The 24,490-nt window shown below is 48.8% G+C and overlaps 10 protein-coding genes across 10 annotated transcripts; 6 read left to right on the forward strand and 4 right to left on the reverse strand.

Moving 5' to 3' along the window:
- Nucleotides 1–343: 343 nt before the first annotated feature.
- Nucleotides 344–4,111, reverse strand: DEU56DRAFT_878912 (uncharacterized protein). Its single transcript, XM_041356056.1, has 13 exons — nt 3,777–4,111; nt 3,701–3,723; nt 3,452–3,649; nt 3,185–3,396; nt 3,103–3,136; nt 3,003–3,049; nt 2,885–2,950; nt 2,608–2,825; nt 2,067–2,557; nt 1,893–2,017; nt 1,329–1,843; nt 573–1,270; nt 344–519 (listed from the first exon to the last, which is right to left on the reverse strand). The coding sequence occupies exons 1-12, from the start codon at nt 3,948–3,950 to the stop codon at nt 608–610; spliced, it is 2,766 nt and encodes a 921-aa protein (XP_041213662.1). The 5' UTR covers nt 3,951–4,111; the 3' UTR covers nt 344–519; nt 573–607.
- A 333-nt stretch (nt 4,112–4,444) lies between these two features.
- On the forward strand, nt 4,445–6,039 carry DEU56DRAFT_471939 (kinase-like domain-containing protein). Its single transcript, XM_041346393.1, has 6 exons — nt 4,445–4,688; nt 4,748–4,813; nt 4,868–5,056; nt 5,109–5,177; nt 5,229–5,447; nt 5,501–6,039. The coding sequence occupies exons 1-6, from the start codon at nt 4,551–4,553 to the stop codon at nt 5,717–5,719; spliced, it is 900 nt and encodes a 299-aa protein (XP_041213663.1). The 5' UTR covers nt 4,445–4,550; the 3' UTR covers nt 5,720–6,039.
- DEU56DRAFT_955050 (kinase-like domain-containing protein) lies at nt 5,815–7,418 on the reverse strand (the record flags this gene model as incomplete). Its single annotated transcript, XM_041359219.1, has 6 exons — nt 5,815–6,071; nt 6,125–6,346; nt 6,399–6,750; nt 6,807–7,168; nt 7,222–7,230; nt 7,281–7,418. The coding sequence occupies 6 exons, from the start codon at nt 7,416–7,418 to the stop codon at nt 5,910–5,912; spliced, it is 1,245 nt and encodes a 414-aa protein (XP_041213664.1). The 3' UTR covers nt 5,815–5,909.
- A 326-nt stretch (nt 7,419–7,744) lies between these two features.
- DEU56DRAFT_773617 (heat shock protein 70 family) lies at nt 7,745–10,483 on the forward strand. Its single transcript, XM_041351574.1, has 7 exons — nt 7,745–7,872; nt 7,927–7,975; nt 8,029–8,290; nt 8,339–8,414; nt 8,469–8,545; nt 8,593–9,815; nt 9,866–10,483. Exons 1-7 carry the CDS (start codon nt 7,816–7,818, stop codon nt 10,117–10,119), a joined length of 1,998 nt encoding a protein of 665 aa, XP_041213665.1. The 5' UTR covers nt 7,745–7,815; the 3' UTR covers nt 10,120–10,483.
- Nucleotides 10,484–11,053: 570 nt separating this feature from the next.
- Nucleotides 11,054–12,690, forward strand: DEU56DRAFT_907638 (uncharacterized protein; the record flags this gene model as incomplete). The annotated part of the gene is made up of 5 exons (XM_041356924.1): nt 11,054–11,497; nt 11,548–11,774; nt 11,825–11,966; nt 12,014–12,424; nt 12,475–12,690. The coding sequence occupies 5 exons, from the start codon at nt 11,054–11,056 to the stop codon at nt 12,688–12,690; spliced, it is 1,440 nt and encodes a 479-aa protein (XP_041213666.1).
- Nucleotides 12,691–13,224: 534 nt separating this feature from the next.
- DEU56DRAFT_970190 (major facilitator superfamily domain-containing protein) lies at nt 13,225–15,545 on the forward strand. Its single transcript, XM_041359423.1, has 12 exons — nt 13,225–13,456; nt 13,510–13,585; nt 13,648–13,718; nt 13,775–13,983; nt 14,048–14,299; nt 14,352–14,388; nt 14,441–14,469; nt 14,521–14,593; nt 14,651–14,871; nt 14,928–15,010; nt 15,062–15,178; nt 15,234–15,545. The coding sequence occupies exons 1-12, from the start codon at nt 13,315–13,317 to the stop codon at nt 15,304–15,306; spliced, it is 1,383 nt and encodes a 460-aa protein (XP_041213667.1). The 5' UTR covers nt 13,225–13,314; the 3' UTR covers nt 15,307–15,545.
- Nucleotides 15,546–15,792: 247 nt separating this feature from the next.
- Nucleotides 15,793–17,306, reverse strand: DEU56DRAFT_773634 (glutathione S-transferase). The gene is made up of 6 exons (XM_041351575.1): nt 17,014–17,306; nt 16,849–16,951; nt 16,339–16,802; nt 16,133–16,280; nt 16,043–16,084; nt 15,793–15,990 (listed from the first exon to the last, which is right to left on the reverse strand). The coding sequence occupies exons 1-4, from the start codon at nt 17,116–17,118 to the stop codon at nt 16,182–16,184; spliced, it is 771 nt and encodes a 256-aa protein (XP_041213668.1). The 5' UTR covers nt 17,119–17,306; the 3' UTR covers nt 15,793–15,990; nt 16,043–16,084; nt 16,133–16,181.
- On the reverse strand, nt 17,242–22,211 carry DEU56DRAFT_773639 (Gryzun, putative trafficking through golgi-domain-containing protein). Its single transcript, XM_041351576.1, has 19 exons — nt 21,446–22,211; nt 21,275–21,395; nt 20,992–21,225; nt 20,824–20,941; nt 20,632–20,774; nt 20,344–20,578; nt 20,220–20,297; nt 20,031–20,161; nt 19,832–19,977; nt 19,721–19,776; nt 19,603–19,666; nt 19,206–19,549; nt 18,994–19,157; nt 18,776–18,939; nt 18,322–18,720; nt 18,244–18,296; nt 18,122–18,188; nt 17,954–18,074; nt 17,242–17,899 (listed from the first exon to the last, which is right to left on the reverse strand). The coding sequence occupies exons 1-19, from the start codon at nt 22,086–22,088 to the stop codon at nt 17,368–17,370; spliced, it is 3,813 nt and encodes a 1,270-aa protein (XP_041213669.1). The 5' UTR covers nt 22,089–22,211; the 3' UTR covers nt 17,242–17,367.
- Nucleotides 22,212–22,287: 76 nt separating this feature from the next.
- On the forward strand, nt 22,288–23,058 carry DEU56DRAFT_773641 (uncharacterized protein). The gene is made up of 3 exons (XM_041351577.1): nt 22,288–22,624; nt 22,679–22,766; nt 22,815–23,058. The coding sequence occupies exons 1-3, from the start codon at nt 22,590–22,592 to the stop codon at nt 22,881–22,883; spliced, it is 192 nt and encodes a 63-aa protein (XP_041213670.1). The 5' UTR covers nt 22,288–22,589; the 3' UTR covers nt 22,884–23,058.
- An 87-nt stretch (nt 23,059–23,145) lies between these two features.
- On the forward strand, nt 23,146–23,889 carry DEU56DRAFT_472310 (uncharacterized protein). The gene is made up of 3 exons (XM_041346394.1): nt 23,146–23,391; nt 23,445–23,548; nt 23,604–23,889. Exons 1-3 carry the CDS (start codon nt 23,328–23,330, stop codon nt 23,694–23,696), a joined length of 261 nt encoding a protein of 86 aa, XP_041213671.1. The 5' UTR covers nt 23,146–23,327; the 3' UTR covers nt 23,697–23,889.
- Nucleotides 23,890–24,490: the final 601 nt, after the last annotated feature.

Consider the following 24,490-nt stretch of genomic DNA (forward strand, 5'->3'; position numbering starts at 1 on the left):
AAGCTCCGAGTCAGGGTTGACTATTTCAACTTGACTCAATCAAGTACGTATTCATTTTCTAACGGACATAAGATCTTGACCCACAGCAGACAGGGGATTCCATCAGACCAAGCTTTCCGGCTTTCATCTAATCCTCGTCCGACTTTGACGGCCAAAAATGCAGCTCCATTTATTCATTGCTCGGGAGCAGGTCCCCATGGTGATGACTGTCGCACCACGAGATTTATCAGTACTCATGTCACAGGAGTTTACATGAGGTCCTCCCCGCGGGGCGAGTCGTTCTTATATTATCGGCATTTATGGGCCAGATATTTTAGTACTACTCCCTGTTACATGGGATCTTAGGGAGAAGTCCACCTTTCATGCAGGCCCTACATTTTTATTCGACTCGACCCAGCAGGCAGGTTCAATGGGGTAAATACGCCATTTCGTAATCGCAGGCTTACAAAAAATAAATTCCTGGTTGTGAACAACCATCTATTATCGCGCGGGTGATAGTGTCATTATACCACAAAGCTCCTGATACATGGTCATTATAAGTACTTAGATGGATCTAGACAGTGGATACTCACTATATGTACATCATTTACTCAGACAGGTTCACCTCTCATGCTCGGGGTCGTAGTGAGGCAAACAACGACTTGCGTTTCCGTAATGGGGATGCTGGCTGGTTGCCGCCATCGCTGACATCGGAGTCGGCATGTTTGTGATCGCGTTCGGGGGCCACGTTTAAGAAATTAACGATGACAGCCCACAAGCTGTTGGCGCTCATCTGACTGCGCTCTTGTAAGACAGCTTGATCAGCAATTCGCGCGAGCCGTCGAGCTTCATCTGTATCTCGCCGCGATACAATACTACTCGGTGGCGGACGCTCGTCCACGTCCAAAGCCCAAGCCCAACTCCAGCTGGCAGAGGCAGCTTCTAGTCCTTCTTTGATGCCTTTCGCAGTATCGCGCGCCTTCCCCTTGCTATTGTTGCTCTGCGAACCATGCCAATCCTGAAGCTGTGCTATATTCTTTAGAACGTCTTTTTTCGAGAGCTCGAGGTTGCGGTTTCGTTGCTTCTGGATGGCGTGTCGCTCTTTCGCGAACTTTTTGTCAAATTTTCCCTTTCCCTCCATATAGCGTCGCACAGCGAGCTCTGAAAGGACTCCCATGATTTCCAGAGGAATATGAAATGCGTCCAATTCTGACTCTGGTTCCAGTGGTCGAATGACACCGGAAGTGGACACCCTTTCGCGAATTATGCCTTCCTTCCAGGAGGGAACACCCTGCGGAAGAATCAGGGACGTCAGCTGGGTTTTCAATAATACACAATGCAAAACATACTTGGTCATCGCAATATACGCTACACTCTCCTGCAAATCGCTGTACTGAATCAGCGGAGTCAGACGCACCCCTGATATCCGTGCCTCCCACGTTTACATTGTCGGAAGATCGAGCCCGCAACGTGGATTGGAAAAGAGCGTTGTCAGATGCAGACTTTGGCACGCTGAGGGTGGTCGCACGCGCTGGTAAGCCAGGTCGAGAAAATGGAGGGAGAAAGGATTTAGATGAGCGCGGGGAAGGACCAGCGGAATCAGGACCATTCGACGACAACGGGCTATCTGGTTTTCCCTGGATGCGATTTAAAAATTCAGGTGTAGACAACGCGCGGGAGAGCAGAGAAAACCTCCTGACGGCGGTGCGAGAGGATGAGGCGCTAGGAGAGACAGTTGGACTGGACGAAGATCTGGACAGTGCGTTCATGCCTGTTACGTGCTTTGTGAACGACGCAATTGCGCGGTAGCAAAATTTTCCAGGTGTGGTAAAAGAAAACAGGACCGGCAAAATATGAGCAGTATCTAGGGAGAAAGATTTATTTTAGGTCGCAATGTAAATGATATTGCTCACCATCATAGACCTGTAGATGAACTGCAGTTGGACTAAATCGGTTTTCAATTCCTTTGAGTGGTGGGTATAGAGAACGTATTTCCTCCTTGAGAGGATGACGGGAAGGATCCGCGGCTTTGTGAGCCCTTCATGTGCATTTTAGATGATGAACGGGCTAAACTGCTAACAACTCACGAATATATAGCTTCGTCTCTCAAAACTTCCTTATCACTCGCAATGAAGAGCAAAGGCGGCAAGCCGCCCAGGTACGAGAGGGCTGGGCTAACGAGTGGGTGTCCGAGCAAGCTATTCTGGGCATACATGTGCACTTGCTCCTCTATTACCAATACTTCACCTGAATTAGCTAGGAGGTGTATGGCCTGATCTTCTTTCTTGTCGACTGACGGCAGTGGAGCAGTGGCACCAACATTTACAGGCATTTCGCTGGTGGCCGATTTTTCATCCTCCCCAGTGATGTTAAACAATGATGTACCCCTTGAATCCGGATGTATGCTGACATTTGAGGAAGCTTCGGCATCATGCTTATCTTGTTTCGATTCAAGCCGGACTATCTGACGAATCCGCTTGCGCAGCCCAGAATGAACGGTGTTCGTCATTTCATCTGATGGTGGAGGCCATAAGGGACTAGGTTTTTGGAATGAAAGTCCATATACAGGAATGACATCCTGCATATTACGGATTAGCATATTGTTGTACAGTACCACTGATAGCCTACCGTTGGGGTGTTGGTGTGAATACTTGGGAAAGAGTGTGTTAAATCGCACCAAGGAGAAATCAAGATTCCTCCTGCAGGTAATGGGAGTCCAGTATCGCGCAAGATTTGTAACAATGCGAGGGTTAGACCGCCTCCTGCGGAATCTCCTGCAACAACAATACGTGCTGGTTGTACTGGCTGGTGGGACGCATCAGAAGGAGGTCTGATCAAGTAAAGGTCTGCGAGTGAGGGTACTTTAAAACGTTGTGCTCGGAACTTCCGAAACAAAAGTACTCACATGCAGCAAGAAGATCTTGCAGGGCGCAGGGAAAAGGATACTGCGGAGCTAGGCGGTAGTTGATAGCTGTTTTCTGTTCAGAGACAATTTGAAACTCCTAATGAGTAAGATGACTGACCAAAAACACGACCGTTGATCTTCCTTGCATGCCGCTGGAGACTATATCTGAATAATATTGTGAGTTTACCAATGTTGCTTATGAGGAAAAACAGAAGAACCTTTCTTGATCAACGCTCCCGAAATAGTAACCCCCTGAGAACAGTTATTGTATGCTTTTGATTTAATCAAAATACAACAGACCTCCATGAGCGTATAGTATGCAGCGCATTTCGTCCATTTCTTCCTTGTAAGTATTACTCTCATTTGAGCTGGAGGCTGGCAGTCCACCTGAGGTCGGGGTATCGCTTTCACTGGGGGGTATTTCGGTATTTGAACCCTCTTTATGTTTCGCTTTGCTCCGCTTCTTCGCTTCTTGGTAATCCTTGCGAGCCGTGATCCACTCTGCATCGATGCTGTATAAGTGGAATTGAGTAAACAACGCCTAATAACAGGCGTAGATATCATCACCCTTTGACTCCACGCACTTGCCACCACTTTGTGCCACCCACTAAGCGCTTGGCAAATTCTTCTCCACCGAGGGCTTGGATAAGGTAGCCGGCAGCCTCGTCGCAGCAGGATAATGGAACTAATAAACGCACAACATGGGTCGAGGGAAGAGACGGCGTTCGGTTATTTGAAAATGCTTGGACTTCCTCCACGGTGTGACTGGGTCACACTGTCAGACACGAGTATTCGAGGTCGGGTTTATACACGCACTATGACGCAGCCTCGAGGAAACTCTACAGTGCGCCTTAAGCTCGGGGGTACCCAGATGATTCACTACGAAATATACCTTCACAATATTGAACGCTTCATGGTAGAGAAGTTCGTCTTCGTGCAACTGTGTTGCAAAGTTGGACCGTTGTGCATTCTCCTTCTTGATACGGTCGAAGTAATGTTTGACCAACGTTTCCAGTACCAGTGGTCCTAGTCGCAGTCCTGCATTGCGCGCCAGAGAGTTTGACATCTTCTCAAACGTTCACCGAGGTGAAATGGTGCGTCGGTGCCTCCGCCGGCCCTTGCCAAAGTAACGTGGTTACGTGCCGCGTGCGACTGAGAGCCCACAGTTGGTCTTCTAATCAGAAATAAATGGAATCAGAAACGTGCAAAGTTGAGCGGAATCTGTTCGGCGCGTTTCAAAATGCATCGGAACCAATGGTGTCCTTGTCCTTGCAGCAGCTGACCTAATAATTGAAGTAATTCGGTCTAGCGCTTCAGCTTCAGCAGTTGCTATCATACGACATTGTATTGACACAATACAATGTCTCCTTCGACAAAAGTCATCAACCGGATCACATACGCCCACAGTTTTATGGCGAGCCTTGAAGCGAGCTTTGACGTACATTTGTTCTTGACTCGTTGTCTGGCATGCACAATGACTTGCATGCCACACTTCGTCACCAGGGGTCATTATCCCCACTCGACGATCAGCGTTACGATGACCCTCACATTGTACGGGAAACATACTTAAGCTGGACTGATCCAGGCTACATGACAATCATCATCTACTTCCTGTCCGCTATTCATCCACTGTGTTCATCTTGTCAATTCCCAACACTATTCTCCAATGACTTTTGATCTCGCACATATCCATGTACCTGATCTGACGGGAATGGTCGCGATCGTCGGCGATCGCGAATTCGGAAGGGGAAACTTTGCAGACGTGTGGAAGGGAACCTACTTCCAGGGTCATAAACAATATATCGTATGTGCTGCTCGGTCACTGGTGACATGTAACACACTCACATTCACATTTTGATGTAGGTGGCGGTGAAGATCTTGAGGTCAGCGTTTTTGTCAGGCCAGCGTCTTGCTGCGAAAACTAGACGGGTATGTGGATCGTTTACTAGTAGGTTATCCTTGTTACTCAGCCTGGCTTTCCAGAAAATTGCGCGAGAGGCAAAACTTTGGAGTACGCTAAATCATCCCAACGTTGCTCGATTCATCGGTGTGTGGTATTATCAAGAACCGGGAGGGTATTGTACCCCCCGCATAATATCAGTGTTTTATGAGAGAAGAACCCTGAAAGACAATCTGGGAATTATTCAGAGCGACCACCAGAGATTGAAACTTGTATGTATCTATTTCATTCGAAATCACGCATACTTAATAGTTGTCTGGACAGCTTCACCAATTCTTGTCTGGATTAGCATATTTGCACCACAAGAATGTCATCCATGGAGACATCAAACCTGTCAGCACACGTTTTCTGTCTGCGGGAATAAAAGCTTATAACTCTTTGCAGACAAACATTCTCCTCGACGACAATTTTAATGCAGTTCTGACGGACTTTGGCCTTTCCCGCGTCCTCGAAGCTGCTGGTTTCACAACGACGAGCACACAAGCGCCTGGCACGTTTCGTTACATGGCGCGCGAGTTGATGAATCCCCCATCACATTCGACAAAAGCACCACTACCCACCATGCAATCAGACATCTGGTCGGCAGGCATGACGGGCCTAGAGGTGTGTTAGCCAATCACTGTCACGAAAACTGCAGACACTGACTGCGTTACTAGATTTTATCTGGCGTCGTGCCCTATGCCGACAAGCAGGGGGATAGCGAGCTAATCTATTACATTTGTCAAAGATGGGGAAGACCCAACAAGGCTTTTTACCCTCGAGTATCACCTGCGCAATGGACAATGCTGGGTGCTTGCTGGCAAGACGCGGGGATGCGGCCGGCTGCATCCCAATTTGTACAGCACTTGGATCACCACTATCCAGGCTTGCAGTGAGCCACTCTGAATCTGTCACATGCAGATAAAGCACTGTCCTTCCCTACAACAAGTTATAACATGGACTTGACAAACAATACCACAGTTTCGGCTTTGTGCCAGTAGTGACTCCGTCGTCTTCTACATATATGTAGATACATAATACCCTTCCCTATGTACACAGGTTATAATATGGACTTGTCGAATAATACTACAGTTTCGGCTTCGCGCCAATGGTGACTCCGTCGTCTTCTAAGATCGACTTCGCCAACCGACCAACCACAGGGAAAAAGTGTGGGTGAATATAAGCTTTTTCCGAGCTCGCCTGCCGCCGCGCATATCTGGCAGCGATACCTTGCGAGATTATGGCAAGCTGAAAACAACCAGGTAAATATATACTATCCCGCACCAGGGTAAAGTACGTACCCGGAAGAGCATCCAACTACGGGCAAATACCATCTCTTTAATGGGGTATGGCTGGTTGGTCAGCCGGCAGTACTCGCGCTCAAGGTCCTCCAAGGGTATAGGGACATCTTTCGTCGCATTCTTGAACGGCTTAATGACCGTAAATTCAGTGATTAGGGAATCTTTAGGTATATGACGAGCGTCAATTGCCCATGGTTGGGTAAGGTTCGCGAGGTCGGCAAGCTATGTAGCAAACTCAGATCAAGATGCAGAAAGCGGCGATTGGGGCACGTACTGGACTACCTAGAGTACATAACTCCCAGTCCAGTATACCGATTACCCGGTTGTCTGTTGGGTGAAATATGATATTGTCAAGCTTGTAGTCCCCATGGACAATCCGTAGTCCAGTCTTCCTCTCGTCCGGGAGGTTGTTCTGGTACCAGTCGACCATTTCTTCGAAGTACGGCACATTTCCTGTCGCTTTTCCAGTCTCGACATCTATAGCCTGGGATTGAGCAACCGATATACGTGTCAGGGATTTGATTTGACGGGGAAAGTAATCAGTCGTGGGACCAAAGTTGTCGAGACCTATTTGGAATGGGTCGAGAGCAGCCAATGCCGCCAGCGATCGGATAGCAGAGATCCAGCTTTGAATAATCAGACTTAGTGTCATAATAGAACAAATAGATTACAAAAACTCTACCATTCTCTTCGATCATGGGGTGGCAGTTCCAGCATCCTGGTGTCCGTGAATATTCGACCTTCAAGGTACTCCATGATGTAGAAAGGAGTGCCAATAACGCTTTTGTCCTCGCACAGGACGAAGGGTTGGGGAACATGGACTATCTGCTCTGGCTTTGTGGTAGGGCTGGTGTTGTATCGATGTAATGCACTCAGTATGCGGTATTCGCGCTCAATTTGGTGAGCAGTTGAGGACAACAGCTGGCCTGCCGGCTTTTTGCGCAACACAAATCGCTTCGCGCTGGAGAAGTTTGATTCAAATGGGACTAGCTGAGGAAGAACTAGTTTATACCTTGAATCGGTCAGGAAGTACGTGGGATTGGACTGAATAGTCCAATGTCATGCAAGCGCTTATGCACATTGAATCATTATCGTACCTGTCCAAACTATCCTGCCAGTCAATGTGCAATTTCCGCAACAGAGGTCTCGACCGCACCTTGAACTGCTGCACCTGTACGGGAGCAGCGACACTTGGCACATGTGATTTCAGGTACGTATTGAGCTCCTGGATGTCAACATTGGCGCGAATGGCGCCATACTCGCCTCCAATACTTTTCGGCGCACCACCAGACATAATATGAACAGCGTGAAGGTTGAACTCAAGGGGTGCGGCGTTGCGCTGCCGGTCCACGTTCCACCGTGACTGAATGCGTGGCACTGTGGAAGGCCGGAATCATGTGCCGGAAAGTTGGAACTTTTACACTAAGAGACCAAGAACCGTGTGTCCCAGTCAATTTTTAACTCTCAACTCACCAAAAACCCATACAAAATTACAATGATGAGTCGTTGAAGAAAGTACTGTACATTGGAAGCTAGTAGCAAGTGCTTGCTTGCTTGCCAAAATCAAAAGACTCCCGAACGTTCCACGTTTTTTCGGACTCTTTTGGGGCTGATGTAAGCGTTACGCGGACTCCCTAAAATTTTGAATCACCGTGTCCAATTCGCTAGTCATCTCTTCCACTTTTTCCTCCATGTTCACTGCAGCTCGTTCCCTCCGCAGCGCCGTTGCCCGCACCGGCAACTATGCCGTGCGTAGTTGAATTATCTTACTGTCCGCTGCATTGATAACCTGCTTTTAACAGGCCATTCCGCGGTCTTCGATCGCGAGGAACATGAACTCCAAAGTTTCCGGTGAGCTTCATATCCCTACAGCCAAGCTCAAGTTGCTCATGTGCATCGTACAGGTCCTGTTGTGGGCATTGACTTGGGCACAACGAATTCTTGTGTTTCGGTCATGGAGGGGAAGACGGCGCGTGTGATTGAAAACTCCGAGGGTGCCCGGACAACGCCCTCTGTTGTTGCGTTCACGAAACACGGCGAACGTCTGGTCGGCTTGCCCGCAAAGCGCCAGGCCGTCGTCAACCCTGCCAACACTGTCTTTGCATTCAAGCGGTTGATTGGTCGGCGATACAGTGACAAGGAGGTGCAGGAAGACATAAAGCATTGGTGAGTTTAATGTTCCACTTGATCTGTAAGGTCGCTCATGATTGGCAGGCCTTTCCATGTTGTGGCAAAACCTGACGGTCGGCCAGCCGTAGAGGTGGATCTCGGCTCGAAGAAGCAGCAATACGTACGTGTAAACTCCCCTGGATCCATTCCTGTGTGCTCATTTTATCTCCCCTAGTCTCCCGAGGAACTGTCATCCATGGTTCTTGTAAAGATGCGTGAAACTTGCGAGCAATTTTTCAACAAGAAAGTCAAGTAAGACGTTCGTCCATCCAGTACGAATCTCAGCTCATCTTCTTTAGCCACGCCGTCATTACTGTACCCGCTTACTTCAACGACGCGCAACGACAAGCAACGAAGGATGCTGGTCAAATCGCCGGTCTTGAGGTTCTGCGGGTGATCAATGAACCTACTGCTGCTGCTCTTGCATATGGTCTGGATCGTTCGGATTCTTCAGTCATTGCCGTCTATGACCTTGGAGGCGGTACCTTTGATATCTCAATATTGGAGATGCAGAAAGGTGTCTTTGAAGTCAAGTCAACCAACGGCGACACTCACCTTGGTGGTGAGGACTTCGACATCATCCTTCTCAACCACATCTTGGCAGAGTTCAAGAAGGAGTCTGGCATTGACCTCAGCAAGGACCGCATCGCCATTCAGCGTATCCGTGAAACTGCCGAGAAGGCCAAGATCGAGCTTTCATCGACAACACAGACGGAGATCAATCTCCCCTATATCACCGCTGATGCATCTGGCCCTAAGCACATCAACATGAGGCTTGGACGTGTGCAGTTGGAGAATCTCGTGGAGAATCTTATCAAGCGTACCATTGACCCGTGCAAGAAGGCGCTTTCTGATGCCGGTGTCAAGGCCAGTGAGATTGACGAGGTCATCCTGGTTGGTGGCATGACTCGCATGCCCAAGGTCTCCGACACAGTCAAGAGCATCTTCGGTCGCGAGCCCAGCAAGGGTGTCAACCCTGATGAGGCTGTCGCCATTGGTGCCTCCATCCAAGGTGGTGTGCTCGCTGGCAACGTCACGGATATCCTGCTCCTTGATGTTACGCCCCTGTCGCTCGGTATTGAGACCCTCGGAGGTATTATGACCAAGCTCATCAGCCGTAACACGACCATCCCGACAAAGAAGTCGCAGGTGTTCTCCACCGCCGCTGATGGCCAGACAGCCATTGAGGTCAAGATCTACCAGGGCGAGCGTGAGCTCGTTCGGGACAACAAGCTTCTTGGCAACTTCAACCTCGTCGGCATTCCCCCTGCTCCCAAGGGTGTTCCTCAGATCGAGATCACCTTCGACATCGATGCTGACGGTATCGTCAACGTATCTGCCAAGGACAAGGCCACCAACAAGGACCAGTCTATGACCATCGCCTCCTCGTCAGGTCTCAGTGACAAGGATATTGAGCGCATGGTTTCGGATGCCGAGCAGTTCGCCGAATCCGACAAGGCTCGTCGTGATCTCATCGAGGAAAGCAACAAGGGCGAGTCCGTCTGCTCTGACACCGAGAAAGGTACGATTGGTTTCTTTATCCCTGTGTCGCGCTAACATGCATCTCAACAGCCATGAATGAGTTCAAGGACCAGCTCGACGCCGCTGAGAAGGAGAAGGTGACCAAGCTCGTTGGTGAGCTTCGCGAGCTTGCTGCCAAGGGTCAGGCTGGTAGTGATGATATCACCGCTGAGCAAATACGGGAGAAGATCAACGAGACTCAACAAGCCTCGCTCGGCCTTTTCCAGAAGGTATATGAGAAGCGCAATGCTGAGAACGCTTCCTCCGAAAGCAGCTCGGAGACCAAGGAGGAGAAGAAGGATTAAGCGCCTTCGTTCGTTTTTCCACCTGAGCTCTTTCCTCCTGCCACTACCGTCATCTTTGCCTCATCTTGGTTTCGCCTATCGCATTGCTGTTTCGTCACACCACATTCATCCACTCTGCACTCACGCCCGCACGCATTTTTGTTTTAGATTATGAGAAAAAGTACCGCTCAGAATATACTTTAGTACTTACATGATTCTGATTTGCACTCGGCCGCTGCACAGTCTGCGGTGGTTGGGGCATATCTACTTTTTATTATCTGACAACGCCCTCCCCGCTCAGTCTGTATGTATTTGCATTAGGGATTTTCGCACTGCATCGCAATTATTTCAATTGCGCTAATGAGATTGTCTTGCAAACGCGTCATGAATTTTCGTGTGCTTCATTGAAACTCTGGCTGCTCCAGAAGATAGCCTTCGCTGCCTGGTACAGTAGCTGTGTAATGAGGTGATGCAAAATTTGGTTTCAAGCATGCCGAAGTTGATAATTGTCTTTGGGACATTGTAGCAACAAAGTCGAACGTTGCGGGGTTATTAAGGCCACCGGAAGCTAAAGTGTAGCCAACGATTTGCTTCCGCCTGCCATATTTAGACTGCCATCTTATTGTCACGGTTGATCCAGGCCAGTGGCGAGTGGGGAACTTGCTCATTGCATCGCGTCTATCACCATAGCAAAGACCGTCACAATAGCTGCAGCTCGGGATTTACTTCGGTCAACTGCATTTGGTCACCGGAGTCCAGTGCAGGAAGCATGCCGTTCTCGAACGATGTCACGGTGACTGAGCCTTTTGTCTGCCTCGTTCTGTTCCCAGCACCAACTGCTCTGAATAAATATGAGGCGGAGGGGTAATCTGATCACTGTCTTGCTTTACGACTTTGCAGCTGACTGGAGCAGCTGCTACTTAATATTTTCACGTTCACGACTCATCAAGACGATATGACAAGCACCCGTACCCGGACCCACCGCCCACCCCTTGCACCATTGGACCCTTTAACACTGAAACCACAAGCCCCATTCATCAAGTATCACCACTCTCCGACAGAAGTACCAATAAACTCAGTCGTCGAATGTTCCCTCAGTCCCGACTCACCTCTGGACAGCCGTTCTCGGCACGGCGTCCCTGCACTCATGTACCGCACACCCCTCACACACCACCGCGCACTCCCGCTTAAACGACTAAGACAATGCCAGAGTGCTGAACAGGACGACATCGACGAGATTGTGCGCTTCCTGAAGCGAGTCTTCCGGTGTATAATGCATGTGTACCAGGTGATGTCGGTGGTTGCAACATCGGTCTTTCATGCAACGATGGCCACCGTTCAATGGTTTGCTGTCGTTGCTTTTGTGATTGAGGTGATGATGATGACCATGAGTTCTCCCGTGAGTCTTCTTTCATATTTCGGTTGGCTATTTTTAACGATATCCGTTAGTCCGTGCGGGGTGATCATGGAGGTGGCTTCATAGGCCCGATAGTCGAGCAGCTCACATCAACAGTAACTGCGACTAGTCACGTGGAGACTTCTCCTGCATCACGTTCCGGCGCTAGCGAAGCAGTGGCTCTGAACTTCCTATCTGAGCAAATCGATCAGGCACATAATTTATTGACATTGGTCGAGGGACTAGGTGATGAGGCATTTTTTGCGCATCATCATACCAAGTACGTAGCATCATACCACCTTGAGAATATTGAAGCTGAACCGGGGCCAGTGTGCAACGTTTTCTGAGCAGGTCGAGGGGTGACCCTCCACCTGGAGGCAGCAAAACAGAAGTCGATTTGACTGTCGATTTCAGAGGTCTTGCCTCCACATTCATTCAGACCCTGTCCCCGCACGGTTTCATTGGGAGAACGGTAAGCCACATTTCTTTTATTCCTATTATGGTGCTCATTGGTATCAGATCTCTCATGCCCTAGACGAGGTGACATATCATTCCAAGCGCAGTCAAACGGCCTTTCTTATAAGAAGGAGTGCCGTCCGAGAATCACGTCTAGATAGCGTATACCTACTAGCGTCTTCTAATCTGCTTCTCGAATACTCGTCCATCCTATCAAAAACGGAGAGCATCATACCCGACGTGGAAGCACTTCACCACCAGCTATCACGCAATCTCCCAGAAGTTTTGGTGAGCATGCAAAGTCGCCAAGCAGCTGCTTCAAGGCGCTCGATATGGGGCATCTTTGCGAGTCAAAGACTAGATCCCAGAGCTGTTGAAGAAGAAAGCCTAGAAGCCTTTGTTGCGGGCTTGGAGGCTGTCATTGTCAACTTACGACAGCTCAAAGCTTACCTGGAATGGATCGCAAACCAATTAGTGAGTCTTACTATCCTTCGCTTGGGTCTACTCGCTCAATTGTACGACAGAGTCAACGAAATCTTTCATCAAGCGCCTCGATGGCGTCATCATCTAATGAGCGCTCCTGTTCATCTGCGCTTAGGGATCTGTTAGATCGCGCAAGCAGAGCTTCAACGAAATCGAGTCGTTGCTGCCGTTGCCCAGACTCCATGGACTCGCCTATTGCTCCGGCAAGGGTGGAATTTAATATCCCTGGCAGTCGCACGCTGCCAACAGCGAGCTGATTCATTGGGCAACATTAAGACCCTCAACCTTAGATTTTATGCTAATTATGCGACAGTATGATATTATTCGATTATTGTAAACGGTTCAGCGGTGCTATTGTACATGTATGTTATGACTGATTATTGAATATTGTATTGATTCTTGACAGTGAACAAGTACTGAAAGCTGTTCGACCGATGATCAACTGCTTCATGTCGAGAAAATTTGACCTCTCGGTCATTACAGGATCTGACCTGCGGCTATACTCATTAACAATTGATCGTGTGGAATATATCAAGTCAAATGTCGTTGTGGGGCCAGTCAGCCAGTAAAAGTATGTAGAATTAGCAATGGCTAGTTCCCCGTCTCATCCGATCATCATGGATGCCCGCACTGCAGTGCAGGATGACGGTACGAGTTGTCTAACCTTCGGATATGGCTGTCCGACGGGGAGCCTCATTCCACAAAAATCACAGTTGGTGGTCAAGACCACTTCGAAAATTCACTTACATAACTTTTAAAATACTTGGGACTCGTGCTCTATTCTTAGAACCGCTTGACGAAAACCATAACCTGTTACATATAAACTCCCAGATCCCAGACTATGCTAACGCAGGGCAAGGTCTTCTGTCGTGTCTGCAACCATGTCCTTCTCGGAGGAGAGCCCTCTGTTCGATCATCCACTGCAGTCTAAGGTCCCTGATGACTTGGATGCGTACGACCGGTTCAGCAAAGCTCAGAAAAATTACATTGTCTTCGTGGTGTCCTTTGCAGGGTTGCTTCCCAGTGCGTATAAGACGAAGATAAAATATTCGACCCAGTTGATTTTTTCTCTTTAGCGCTCGTGACTGGGACATTTGTCCCCTCCATTCCTCAGATTGCTCATGACCTTGATTCAACGGGTGCTGTTGTGAGGTATGTTTTCTAAATACCTGCAGCATCAACTAGGTGTTGACCCTGAATCGGTTTGTCTACAGCTTAGCTGTAAGTTTGTCAGTCTTTGCGAATGCGATCGGAGGTTTAGTATGGGCAGCATACTCCTCATTTTGTAGGTTTTTCATGGCTGTTGGTTAATCGAATCAGAAACCTCATTTTCGCCCGAAGATGGTCGCCGTCCGATGTACTTGTGGGGTATGCCTATTCTGTGCATAGGAAGCTTCGGTGTTGCAGCGTCAACGTCTTTCAGAAGCCTACTGTTATGGCGGTTCGTTCAGGCATTTGGATGCGCTGGTGGAGTGTCCGTAGGTGCAGCCGTTATTGGCGATATCTACAGGACAGAACAGCGAGGTACAGCCTTGGGTATCTTTTTTGGGGTACGTATATGCGTTCATATGATACTTGAATGATCATTTCGGCGACTTATCATTTCTTGTGAAGGCTTCTCTTCTCGGTGTCGCGCTGTCACCTATTTTAGGAGGTACTGCAGCTCACTACTGGTCCTGGCGCAGCCTGCACTTCTCGCTTGCAGTATGGGGCATTATTGAGATGGCTCTGATCTATCTGTCCTTTCCGGAGACAAGTCATCCGCAGCCGGGAGAAAATCTTGAACGGAAGGCACCGTTCAAATTTGTATGGATTAATCCTTTCAACAGTCTCTGGCTGCTCCGTAGTCCAAATATCATGGCCGTCGTTCGTTTTTGTTTTTCTTCTGATTGCACACTGCCTGAAGTCTTGTTGTCAGACACTAGCAAACGCATCAGCGATGGTCACGGACTATGGTGTGTTGAGAATGTTGATGTCATCTCTCTGACCTATTAAGCTACGCATTAGTTTTATTGGTCCCAATCGCCTACACGATCGTCAGTCTGTTACACTATCCAATCATGTGGTCAATTGACATCTGATTCTAGGGTGCTCGGTACCACATCTCTAACGAGGCGCTGATTGGTGCATGCTTCCTCCCCAGTGGGCTTGGAAACTTCAGTATGTACACATTATGCTGTTTGAGTGTTTTAACATTCAATGTAATTCGTGCCTAAGTTGCCTCACCGATTGCTGGGCGGCTGTCAGACAGTATGGTTGCAAGGTGGAAGGCGAAGCGCAAAGGCGTATGGGTCCCTGAAGATCGGCTACGTCCAGCATTGGTAGGCGGACTCTTCGTCCCTTTATCTGTTGGTCTTTCGGGACTGGTTACCGCGTACATCGCTGGACCGTTGGGCTTGATATTGAATTTGCTTTGTTTATTTATGAATGGCATTGGGGTGAGTCATAAAGTGGCATATGTTTTTGTCAATTGCCAGCCTCATGTTTTACACAGGTAGACTTTGTTCTCACTCCGATCGGCTCGTACAACGTCGACGTGCTACAGTCACGCAGCGCAGAGGTAATCGCCGCAGTTACGTGAGTCGTACTCAAAGCCAGCAGTGGTTTTCATCCTAACCAATACCGCAGAGCTTTCCGCGCGATCATTCTTGCACCAGTGACTGCAGCCGTACTTCCATCAATTGAAATACTGGGAGTGGCAGGAACAAATGGCATAGCTACGGTGATTGCACTTTTTGGATATGGGTGAGTGCTGCTGCAATAGAACCCTTGCAGTATCGCACCTTATGCTGGTGTATAGGCTAATCGCTCTCACGATTCGTTATGGAGATCGCATGAGGGCTTGGGTGGACGTTGGATATACGCCCTCGTGAATGACAACCAACTAGACTTAAACGGTTGTCATTTTCATTTCCAACTAAAAAAAAAAGGAAGATCGGTATACTTACTATTTAGGTAGCAATATGAAGTGCTGTCAACTTGGCAATATGGCAGGCGTATTTGAGACGCTCCTCCATGACACCGTCTGCGGCTGCAAAAATCTCGACCAGAAATAAGCTCAAGCAAGCCATGTCAATCATGATGATTGACAAGTATGCGAAAGGGAGCACACTGGGCCTGACTGTCGCCTTACAGTCTCGTGTCATTGGCGTCTAATGAGACACGAAGCAAGTTATCGCTGTGAATCAGTGTAAAAACGAACGATGCACGGGATTCGCAGCAATCATACACCCATCATGCATCCAGTTACTACTGGTTCACATGTCAATAAGACGACACTGTAGAACACAGAAACATGGAAGCTGCAAGGAAGCACAATTGATCGTCGTGCAGCCTAGACTACTGAGTTCGCTGTCTGTCGAACATCTTACCATCGCAACAACTAAAAATACCCAAATATAGAATCCAAACAGGAGGATACCATTCAACTCATTGGAGTTGAGTTCATAGCAAACTTTTGAGGTTCACGGTCGGCAACGTAATAGACATCAGGATCCTTGAAATGTTGTATGTACCAGGGATACCTGAGTAGTTTTCGTTTGTACCTTGACGATAGTCTTATCGTATCAACATCAGGGCCCATATGTGCATCGTGTGTCACAAACGCACGCTATCTTATGGTAGTCATTGGTAGACCTCTCAGCCATTGATCTATAACGACGTAAGCCTCGCAGCCTTCATAGTTCGAAACTGTCATACATAACACTTTCTGCAGTCTCTTATCATTGGAAATGCTACTTGTTTCTGACTAAGGTAAAGGTCTACCAGCTCTGAGAGCCTTCGCAACCTCGCTTTGAGCTTCGTCGCGAAGATACCGATCATAGATAACCTGAAGCTTGTCTTCATCCTACACCAAAACACCAAGGCGTGAGCAAAACCAACAACTTCGAGCTCAAAACACTTACGCTCGTGGTTTTGCTGACGCTCTCGCGCGTAGCCAAGCGCTCTGCATACTCGCTCCAACTGCCGCCGACTTGCGCTCTGTCATACCCCCTGTGTTCAGCAAGAATATATTCCCGAGCTACCCATGGCGCATTAGCGACATCGACCAAACCAAACTCTTCTCCAGAAAAGTACGGCCCCTTGACCTGCTGCGCGAGCTTTCTCTGCGCGTCGTAGAGTTCCTGGCGTGCGGCGTCTTGCTGTTCCTTGCTCTGTGCCTGGAGAAGACGGTGCCAGGCTGGGATTATCGTTTTCGATGTGTGGTCGATCCACAGGCGCGCGTTGGCGCGCTCGAATGGATCGGCAGGTAGCAGGTGAGGCTTATGGTCAGGGTAAGCCTCCTCAAGGAACTCGCATAAAACGAGCGACTCGTATAGGGCCTTTCCCTGGTACTCGATTGCGGGGACGAGGCCCTTGGGGTTAATATCTGCACTCGATGAGCACGTGACGTCAGATGGATATTGATAACGTACCAAGGAAATGCTTCTCTTTTCTGTATGGGTTGACCTCCTTGTATTGGTATGGTATGCCCTTTTCCTCGAGGGAAATCCAGACACGCTGATTGAAAGGACAGAACTGGATGAAATGCACATCCGCGTGTGAGCGCTTGACGTGAATGACAGAGTGGAGCAGCTCACCCATCCCGAGTAGAACACCAAATCCTGCTTCGCTTGGTGTTCTGCGACTACTTTAGCAGCGTTTCCGGTTGCGTTGGGATGGATGTTTTCGTCTGGTATACCCATTGTAAGTGTCGTTGGATGAGGGGAGCTGCGTATCGAAGGTCAAGATTAATATTAGCCTCGACTCCATAATAATCGTCTCAGGGGGTATAAGTACTCTGTAAGCTATGATGTCAGCTGATGAAGCTTAAGTCTGACTTTGCGCGTTTTTGGCGTCACATGACGTGACGCCTCTCACGACGGCACAGCCACCTTTGCCTTTTATATTCCGACGCGAAAGGTGGTTTGGGTGGATCGCCATCATGATCATGATTATGGTAGTACCAGTATTGTACTCGCACCATCTTGCTGAGGAATTGCAACCGCACTATCGCCTGCGCCCTGTGCGCTTGCAGTGTTCCAGTTGGCACGCACATCAACAACCTTGACCGCCTCTCCTTCCACTTCAATTTCCGTACTTGGCACGCCAACACCTTGCGAAGGCAGAGCAACGCCCCGCACGTCCATAACCTTGATACGTGGAACTTTGACATGACCGCATTCGATCGGAATCAAATTCCACGAGAGCTTCTCCTCAGAACCCGGTAAAAGGATCGGAAGACGGCCGTTCCGCAAGCCAGCCACGATGAACGCATCAGATGGATCGAGATCAAGACTGACCGTGACATTGGCGGAGCGGGAGGAGTGCCGATTGCGGACTGTTAAGTGTATGGGCGTTGACACATGGAGCTTTGCAAAGCTAGGGATGTCAAGAAGGGCGATTAACCCTTCCTGCGAAATCATGAGCGTCGGAAGTGCAAACCGCGTGATCGACTGTCTTCCGCAACCACCTTCAGGAAGCATCCTGTCGTGTATATTTAAGCGTTGTCGTCGATACTTCGCAATTATACAAAATCACCTTCGCCAGACAACTTCATATTCGCCAGGACCAGTGATTTTCTCTTCGCCCAAAACCTGCTCCTCCCGTGGGTTGAGTGATACTCTGCTTACGTTATAGAGCTCGTCGCCAGGCAGGTATTCTGGCACATTCATCTAGCCAAATCATGTAGTAAGAAGAGAAACTCACCACCTGGAAACATGTCATCGCTACTTTCATCCGACGAGCAGTCGAGCACCTTTGCAAGCGGATTGTCCTTGTTTAGGGTATTAATTGCTAAAGTAGTGCTGCCAAAGTTCATTCCAACTCACCTGGCGATGCAACTTCAAGCTCTCAATCACCAAGCCACAAGGAGCCGAACACTCTATTCTCGTCGTCACCACAACCACCCCCGCCATATGAGTCATCCCAAAAGTCGTCTTCAACAGTGGACAGATCCGCCAAAGCAGGAATAGCGTTTTTGCTTCTGCTGTACGCCACGTCATACGTGACCGCCAGGGCTCCCGACGTCGGAATAACGATGGTTTGCAACTTCTCGCAGGAATCGACCGTCGCGTGTGCACCCAAGGAGCTCGAGTTGCGGGGTTCTGCATCGTCATCGCCTTTACTCATGGACACGGGCTGTATTGAAGTGGATTGAATAGAGATGTCTAACATGCGATCGCCGGGAGCACCGCTGCCCACGAGGTAAAGAGTCTTGGTAGCTGACACGCCCGGGGCGATGGTGCCGAGTCGGATGCCTTTGATCAATCCGGATGAACGCTGGTCGTCGAATATGATGTATTGAGCTGTTCAAAATGGGATATAAGAATTGCACACCAGTAAGAAGTTGAAATATCAAACCTCCTTGATCCACTTCCGTCGGCTGCAACAAGACGTCAACAACAACATCTAGATGCCTTTCATCAACATTTGTGATATCGATGACGATGGGATATTCTTCATCGACTAGTGCCGGTGCCTGATGAGATAACGAGACAGCGAGCTCATGAGGGCGATGTCGAACACTAAATAAACAAGTTTGTTCACGACATCTATTGTGGTTATCAGGAACAACTTACATAACACTAGAGCAATCGCTTCTCCCAAGTTGAAGGAACTGGATGGGTTGAAGTGAAGTCAACCAGCGCGGCACGAGTGTAGATATCTCATGAGAGATGCATGGCTCATGTGGTATTTCGATGTTCCAGCCGTTTTGTGCAAGTACCACAGTGATGCTCACGACCTATAGACGAGTCAACAGTCTGTCACACTTTGCCAAGATAGCACCCACGGTAAGCGGTCCAGGAGCTTCAGAAGATATACTCCCGGAGACCACGAGTCTTTCACCTGGCTTCCACCGAAGGTCAGCGCAAATTTCCTCTGGTTCTTCGTCTTCGTCTTCTGGCACTACCTTTCCGATTTTCACCAGTCGGACAACCGTATCTGCCACTTGGCCATCCGTGGGGGGCGAATGTCGGAGTATCACAGGATAATAACCATTGGAGAATGTAATGATCACGGAGTCTATCGGAAGAGCGGAGAGATCTATGTTCGTTGGCGTAGCAAGTGACAGTTGGAATCCGGCCTCTTCGCCAACGCGCACTTCGGGCGTCCAAAACACCAGCATAGTGTCCACTTCATGCCAATTCAGTAAAAATTACAGGGAGAACAAGCTTCCACGAGCTCACATAACGGATCAGACTCTTTGAGGTCAACAACGAGTGAGTTCCCCGTTGATACAGGAACTGAACTCTACATGAAGCGGCTCAATTTTAATCGGCTCAAAGACAAGGCAGGGTGCCTCACCTCAAGTACCGCCAATAGGTCCTCCTGTAGAGTTCTCGACTCATCAACATCTTGCGCTGAAAAACATCATCATACCGTACGAGCGCCTTCAAAACAGTATATGTTACTTACCATACCCAATCATCTCCACGAGGAGTGTCACCATAAGTTCCACGTCGCTGAGCTTCTGCGCGCAGGCATACCACGTCGACAAAAGCGGTCTGAGCATATTTTTCCACTTTTCCCTTCGGTACGTCTTTGCTATCCGCTCGAAGAATCTACACGCCACCATCTAGTTTGTTTCTCGCACGATAAATATGAAAACGCATACCGTATTGCGACATCGAATTTTTCAGACTCGTAGTACGTATGCGCGATGCGGTAAGCGATCCAGAGCGTCAAGCGTCCTTGACTCGTGGTGGAGCTATACTTCTTGAACATCTCGTAGGATTTAGTGTACAGCTGAGACAAAAGAAAACATCAGCACCATTAAGTTGTCTCACAGAAACAAAGCACAAACCTCGAGAATCAACGTCAGATGGTCAACTTTCTTCTCGTTTGCGTACCCTGGGGCCCCACTTGTCCCTTGTGAGATACCCTTCCAAAGATGAGATATAATTGATGGACCAAAGCACCAAATATACCTCGTTGGCCAAGAACCTATCCCTGCGTGCTTCCGTGCATCGGGCGGCCATGAAGTAGTAATGGCCTGGATGCTGCAAGGCGTGGCTAGGATTCAACCCGAGGGCTCGAACAGTGTCTAGCTCCACGGGCGTGCTTGTCGATGACATACCAGCCGTGAGCGAATGAGGTGAATTTGTGGGGAACGTCAGCGAAGAGTTTGATCCTTGTTCTAGAAGCTCTGCGAGGACACGGTGTCTGGAAGACACAATAAGAAATTCGTTGGACGTATTTGGATATAAGGGCCGTACTGTCTCGCCATCCAACTCCAATACTCAAATGTCTCCTCGCCTATACCCCATCCCCGTGAAAAATCTGCGAACCGGCGCATGTGGGAGTTGTGATGCGAAAGTGCAAGCGAGTGTTCGTGATTGTACAGGTAAAGTTTGGTTATCTGTTGGTTTAGCTGTAGGAGTAATCCTACAAGGCGCATGCAATCGTACCTTCACGTTTATGGCGTCTGCGAGGACCTTGGCCTCTGCCCAGCGCTTGGTTCGAGGGGGCAGGATAGCAGTCGATCCGAACATAATCATGAGTGTCGCGTACGCATCTTGATAGTGTCTGAGAAACTTAGTATTACGATCTCTTTGAAAACGATGAACGTGACGGACTTGAGCGCAACCTCGTCTTCACCCCTGAACTCTGCAAAACATGCCATCTTGTATTCATACCGCACGGTCCACCCTTCTGGGCGCAGTGGGCGGGTGCTCGCGGCACCCATGGAAGCAAGAGGAGGGGGGTTGTAGGATGAAACAGATTGAGAGTGCCGATTGCGCTTCCGCCTGACACGCTTGGAGTGTGAGGTGTAGTATTCGAGCGCAGGTTCGTACAGGGCGTCTTGTAAACTACGACATCATGTGGCGCAACCGTAGAAAAAAATCAGGGTGCCCTTACCTGCGCGCAAAATCGTTCAATTCAGATGTGCTAACTGGACTGAGGACAAACAAGGCTGCACGGGAGTCAAGCCCGCTCTGTCTTCTGATGAAGGTGAGACGGCTATCCAGTGACGGGTCGTCTAATACACAGTTAGAGACTCGTTTTAAATGTAACAAATGGACAATGTACCGAGCATCCTCCTGGTTGCAAGCAGCACGACAGTCAATTTGATACCGCGTTCATTGGTCGTCTTCTTTCGGGCTGCAACCTCAGCACTGAGTTCAATATCTCTTCTTCGTTCCTCTTCTGCTTTATCGCGTTCATGTTCTGGGTCTGGCGGGTCCAACGGAGATCGGGCATGGACCACGGGTGACTCAAACAATCTTAGGAATTGAACAAAGACGCTCGGCACTAGCGCAGTGTGTTTTCGTATCCATATAGGCGCAATCAGGCCGTCGGGATACAAGGGTGACGAAGGCGTCATGGGCGAAAGTGGTGAATGAACGGACGTATATGCAGGGTCCTCTGGCGGAACGAGCTTGCGAGGAGGGAATCGGACGTCTTTCCCCACGAGGATCATGTGAAACGCCCTTGTGCGCTCTGGTGCCCATATCGCGACTTTGCGCTGCGACTGGAGGGCGTCTCGGAGGCGTGCAACGAGGCTCCCGAAAGGATCCTGAGTCTTTGTAGGTGTGGGCGGGGGAGATTGGGCCTGACCTGGCGATTGTGGAGTACTTGGAGTGGATGCTGACGGTGCAGGTGGTAGGTCAAGACCTGCAACGAACATTACTGGGGCGAGCTGGACCAAGAGCTCAGCCGGGTAGGAATTCATCCTCGCAATTCTTGATGATGAACTTCACCAGGCCGATACTGAGATAGTACCTTGGCAGTTTCCAAGGCAAGAAATCAAAGGTTATCAAACTTGCTCACCGCGCGCAAAGTGCTGGAAGACTTACTTATATATACCAACGTCCACAAATGAAGATGCTATAGTAGTCGTGGGAACTATCGAATTAACAACGCAGACTTCCCTTTGACTTCACCTACAGACTTTTTACTTCTTCATGCTGAAAATTTTAAAATGTCGGTGCGCCATTTGATCAGCTGGACTACGCACAACTCTGTCACTGGGTAGACCCTTGATGTGAGATGGGGCTCAAAAGTCCAGAGTCAAGGCACCGCACCACCAGCGACGTCAGTCAGCGTCAGGCTCGACGTCATATGAGATGCTACGTATAAGAAGAGTGCTTGGTCTATCTTTTATCTTTCACTGAACTTCATTCCAACCACCAATAAAACCTAAACTTTGTCCAACGCGCTCTAATCCACTAAGATGGCGAAAGACTGCACTTGCATCGGTAACTGCGGGTGAGTGCTTACTCGTTCAACCTTCAAGCTCTATGGGCTCAAACACGTCCACAGCGCATGTGGCCCCTCGGGCACCGGCTGTCCTTGCCCCAAGAACAGTTGCGACTGCGATAACTGTCCCAATAAGCAACACGCTTCGCAGGTACGTAGTTAATCGCGCTTCTGGTTTCCACGGCCCTCATCACATCAGTGCGAGTGCAAAGGTACAGGTGACAACTGCAACTGTACCAATCAATCATGCGGCTGCGCAACGAAGTAGTCGTCTTGAGGATCTACATGATGATAGACTCTTCAGAAGATGTCGTCAAGCATTCAGCCCCTTTTATTATGCGACGACCAACAATGTACCAGTGCCGCATAATGTTGTATAACTACCAAACCATTTCCTTTTGATTTTTGGGACTGCCTCATCGCGACATTGTCTCCTTTAATATAAAGAAATACAAGAAACCTCAATGCACGTGACCCTTACGCGTTCACATCGATCGCGAACCTGCTATTTTCGGATGAAGGTAACAGCCTCTCTTGGTTAGCGCTTTTGCATAAGAAGCGCCTGGCCGATTCATGGTTTGGCCATTCCCTCTCCCCTCGCACCTCCCGGCTTATTGACTAGGCCTCCATCTCGTCCATTCATTAAGCGTCATTCCCTCTTCAACTTGATACCTCATCCCATATACCTCAATCCATCTTATACCCAACCAATATGTCCTCAGTGACCCTCCGCATTACGTCCTTCTGGGTCGTCCTCTTTGCTATCTCTGCACTGGGTGAGCATATTCTCTCCAGCCCCGTGTCTTGCAGCGCTTGACTTTCCCAACAGCCGCAGCATCACCAATAGATCCTGACCTTGCATCGCTCATCACAAGCAATCTGAACTTAAATTGCGTTCACGGCTGCCAGGCTGCTAACAGCTCGCAACAACTGGTAATCTTTACTCTTGAACATGCTGCATGCGTCTTCTGATCTGTGTACCTGACAGAATACGAATTTTGCTATGACGTCTGCATCGAGCCCAAATTCATTTGTGCTCGGAGCTATATTGCTAGCTGGAGGCGTTCTGGTAGTATCATGAGGGTATATCGTTACGAAGCAACTTCCAGGTCGGACCTTATGGATGTGATATATTATACTGAGTACAGTTGATACGTCAGTGCTGTTTCTCATACTAGCATGTAATGACACGGACAAGAGACATTGATAGGGCTCTACTGATGTATCATTGGCACAAGAACCCATGTGCGAAATATTTGTTTTCTCATCAAAAACGACACACTGGCGAAATTATCAACAAAATCAATTTCAGTCTTCGATTGAACGACTGACTCTACGACATATATAAGTGAAAGGAACTGCATGATAAACTAGCGAGTATCAGTGTTCAGCATCAGTTTTCAATTGAAGGACTGAAGGAATTTAATTGCGAGGGACGAATTCGAAGAATTGAAGTGTAAATTAGAAACCGACTTTTTATGTAAATATTTGAAGTACGCACTCGCGGGACGCTTGTGCTCCATCTAGTGCTGACCCTGGGAGAATTTCTATTGCAACTACCACACACCACATTCAGTTGGCAAATGTGGACGCTCCTGGAAAGCCATTAAAATCATATCTGCTCCTGCATCGAAGTTTTCTACGAGCTTGGCGTGATTTCGTCGAACGCTAAGGATGAGGCGTGGTCCCAGCACTTCTATAGGACTCGGCGCTTGCTATGGGAACTTAGATTTATGATGGTATTCGTCAAATTCTATCGGTCATGCAAATTTTTGTGATTAGTTCATGCAGATGTTAGTGATACATGGGCGTACCGCCAAGAACTGTGGAGACAAAAAGCGGTATCGAAGTAAGAACAGCAGCAAAGCTACCACG

The sequence above is a fragment of the Suillus clintonianus genome (assembly GCF_016758775.1).
Source record: "Suillus clintonianus strain FC179 chromosome Unknown DEU56scaffold_6, whole genome shotgun sequence".
NCBI lineage: Eukaryota > Fungi > Basidiomycota > Agaricomycetes > Boletales > Suillaceae > Suillus > Suillus clintonianus.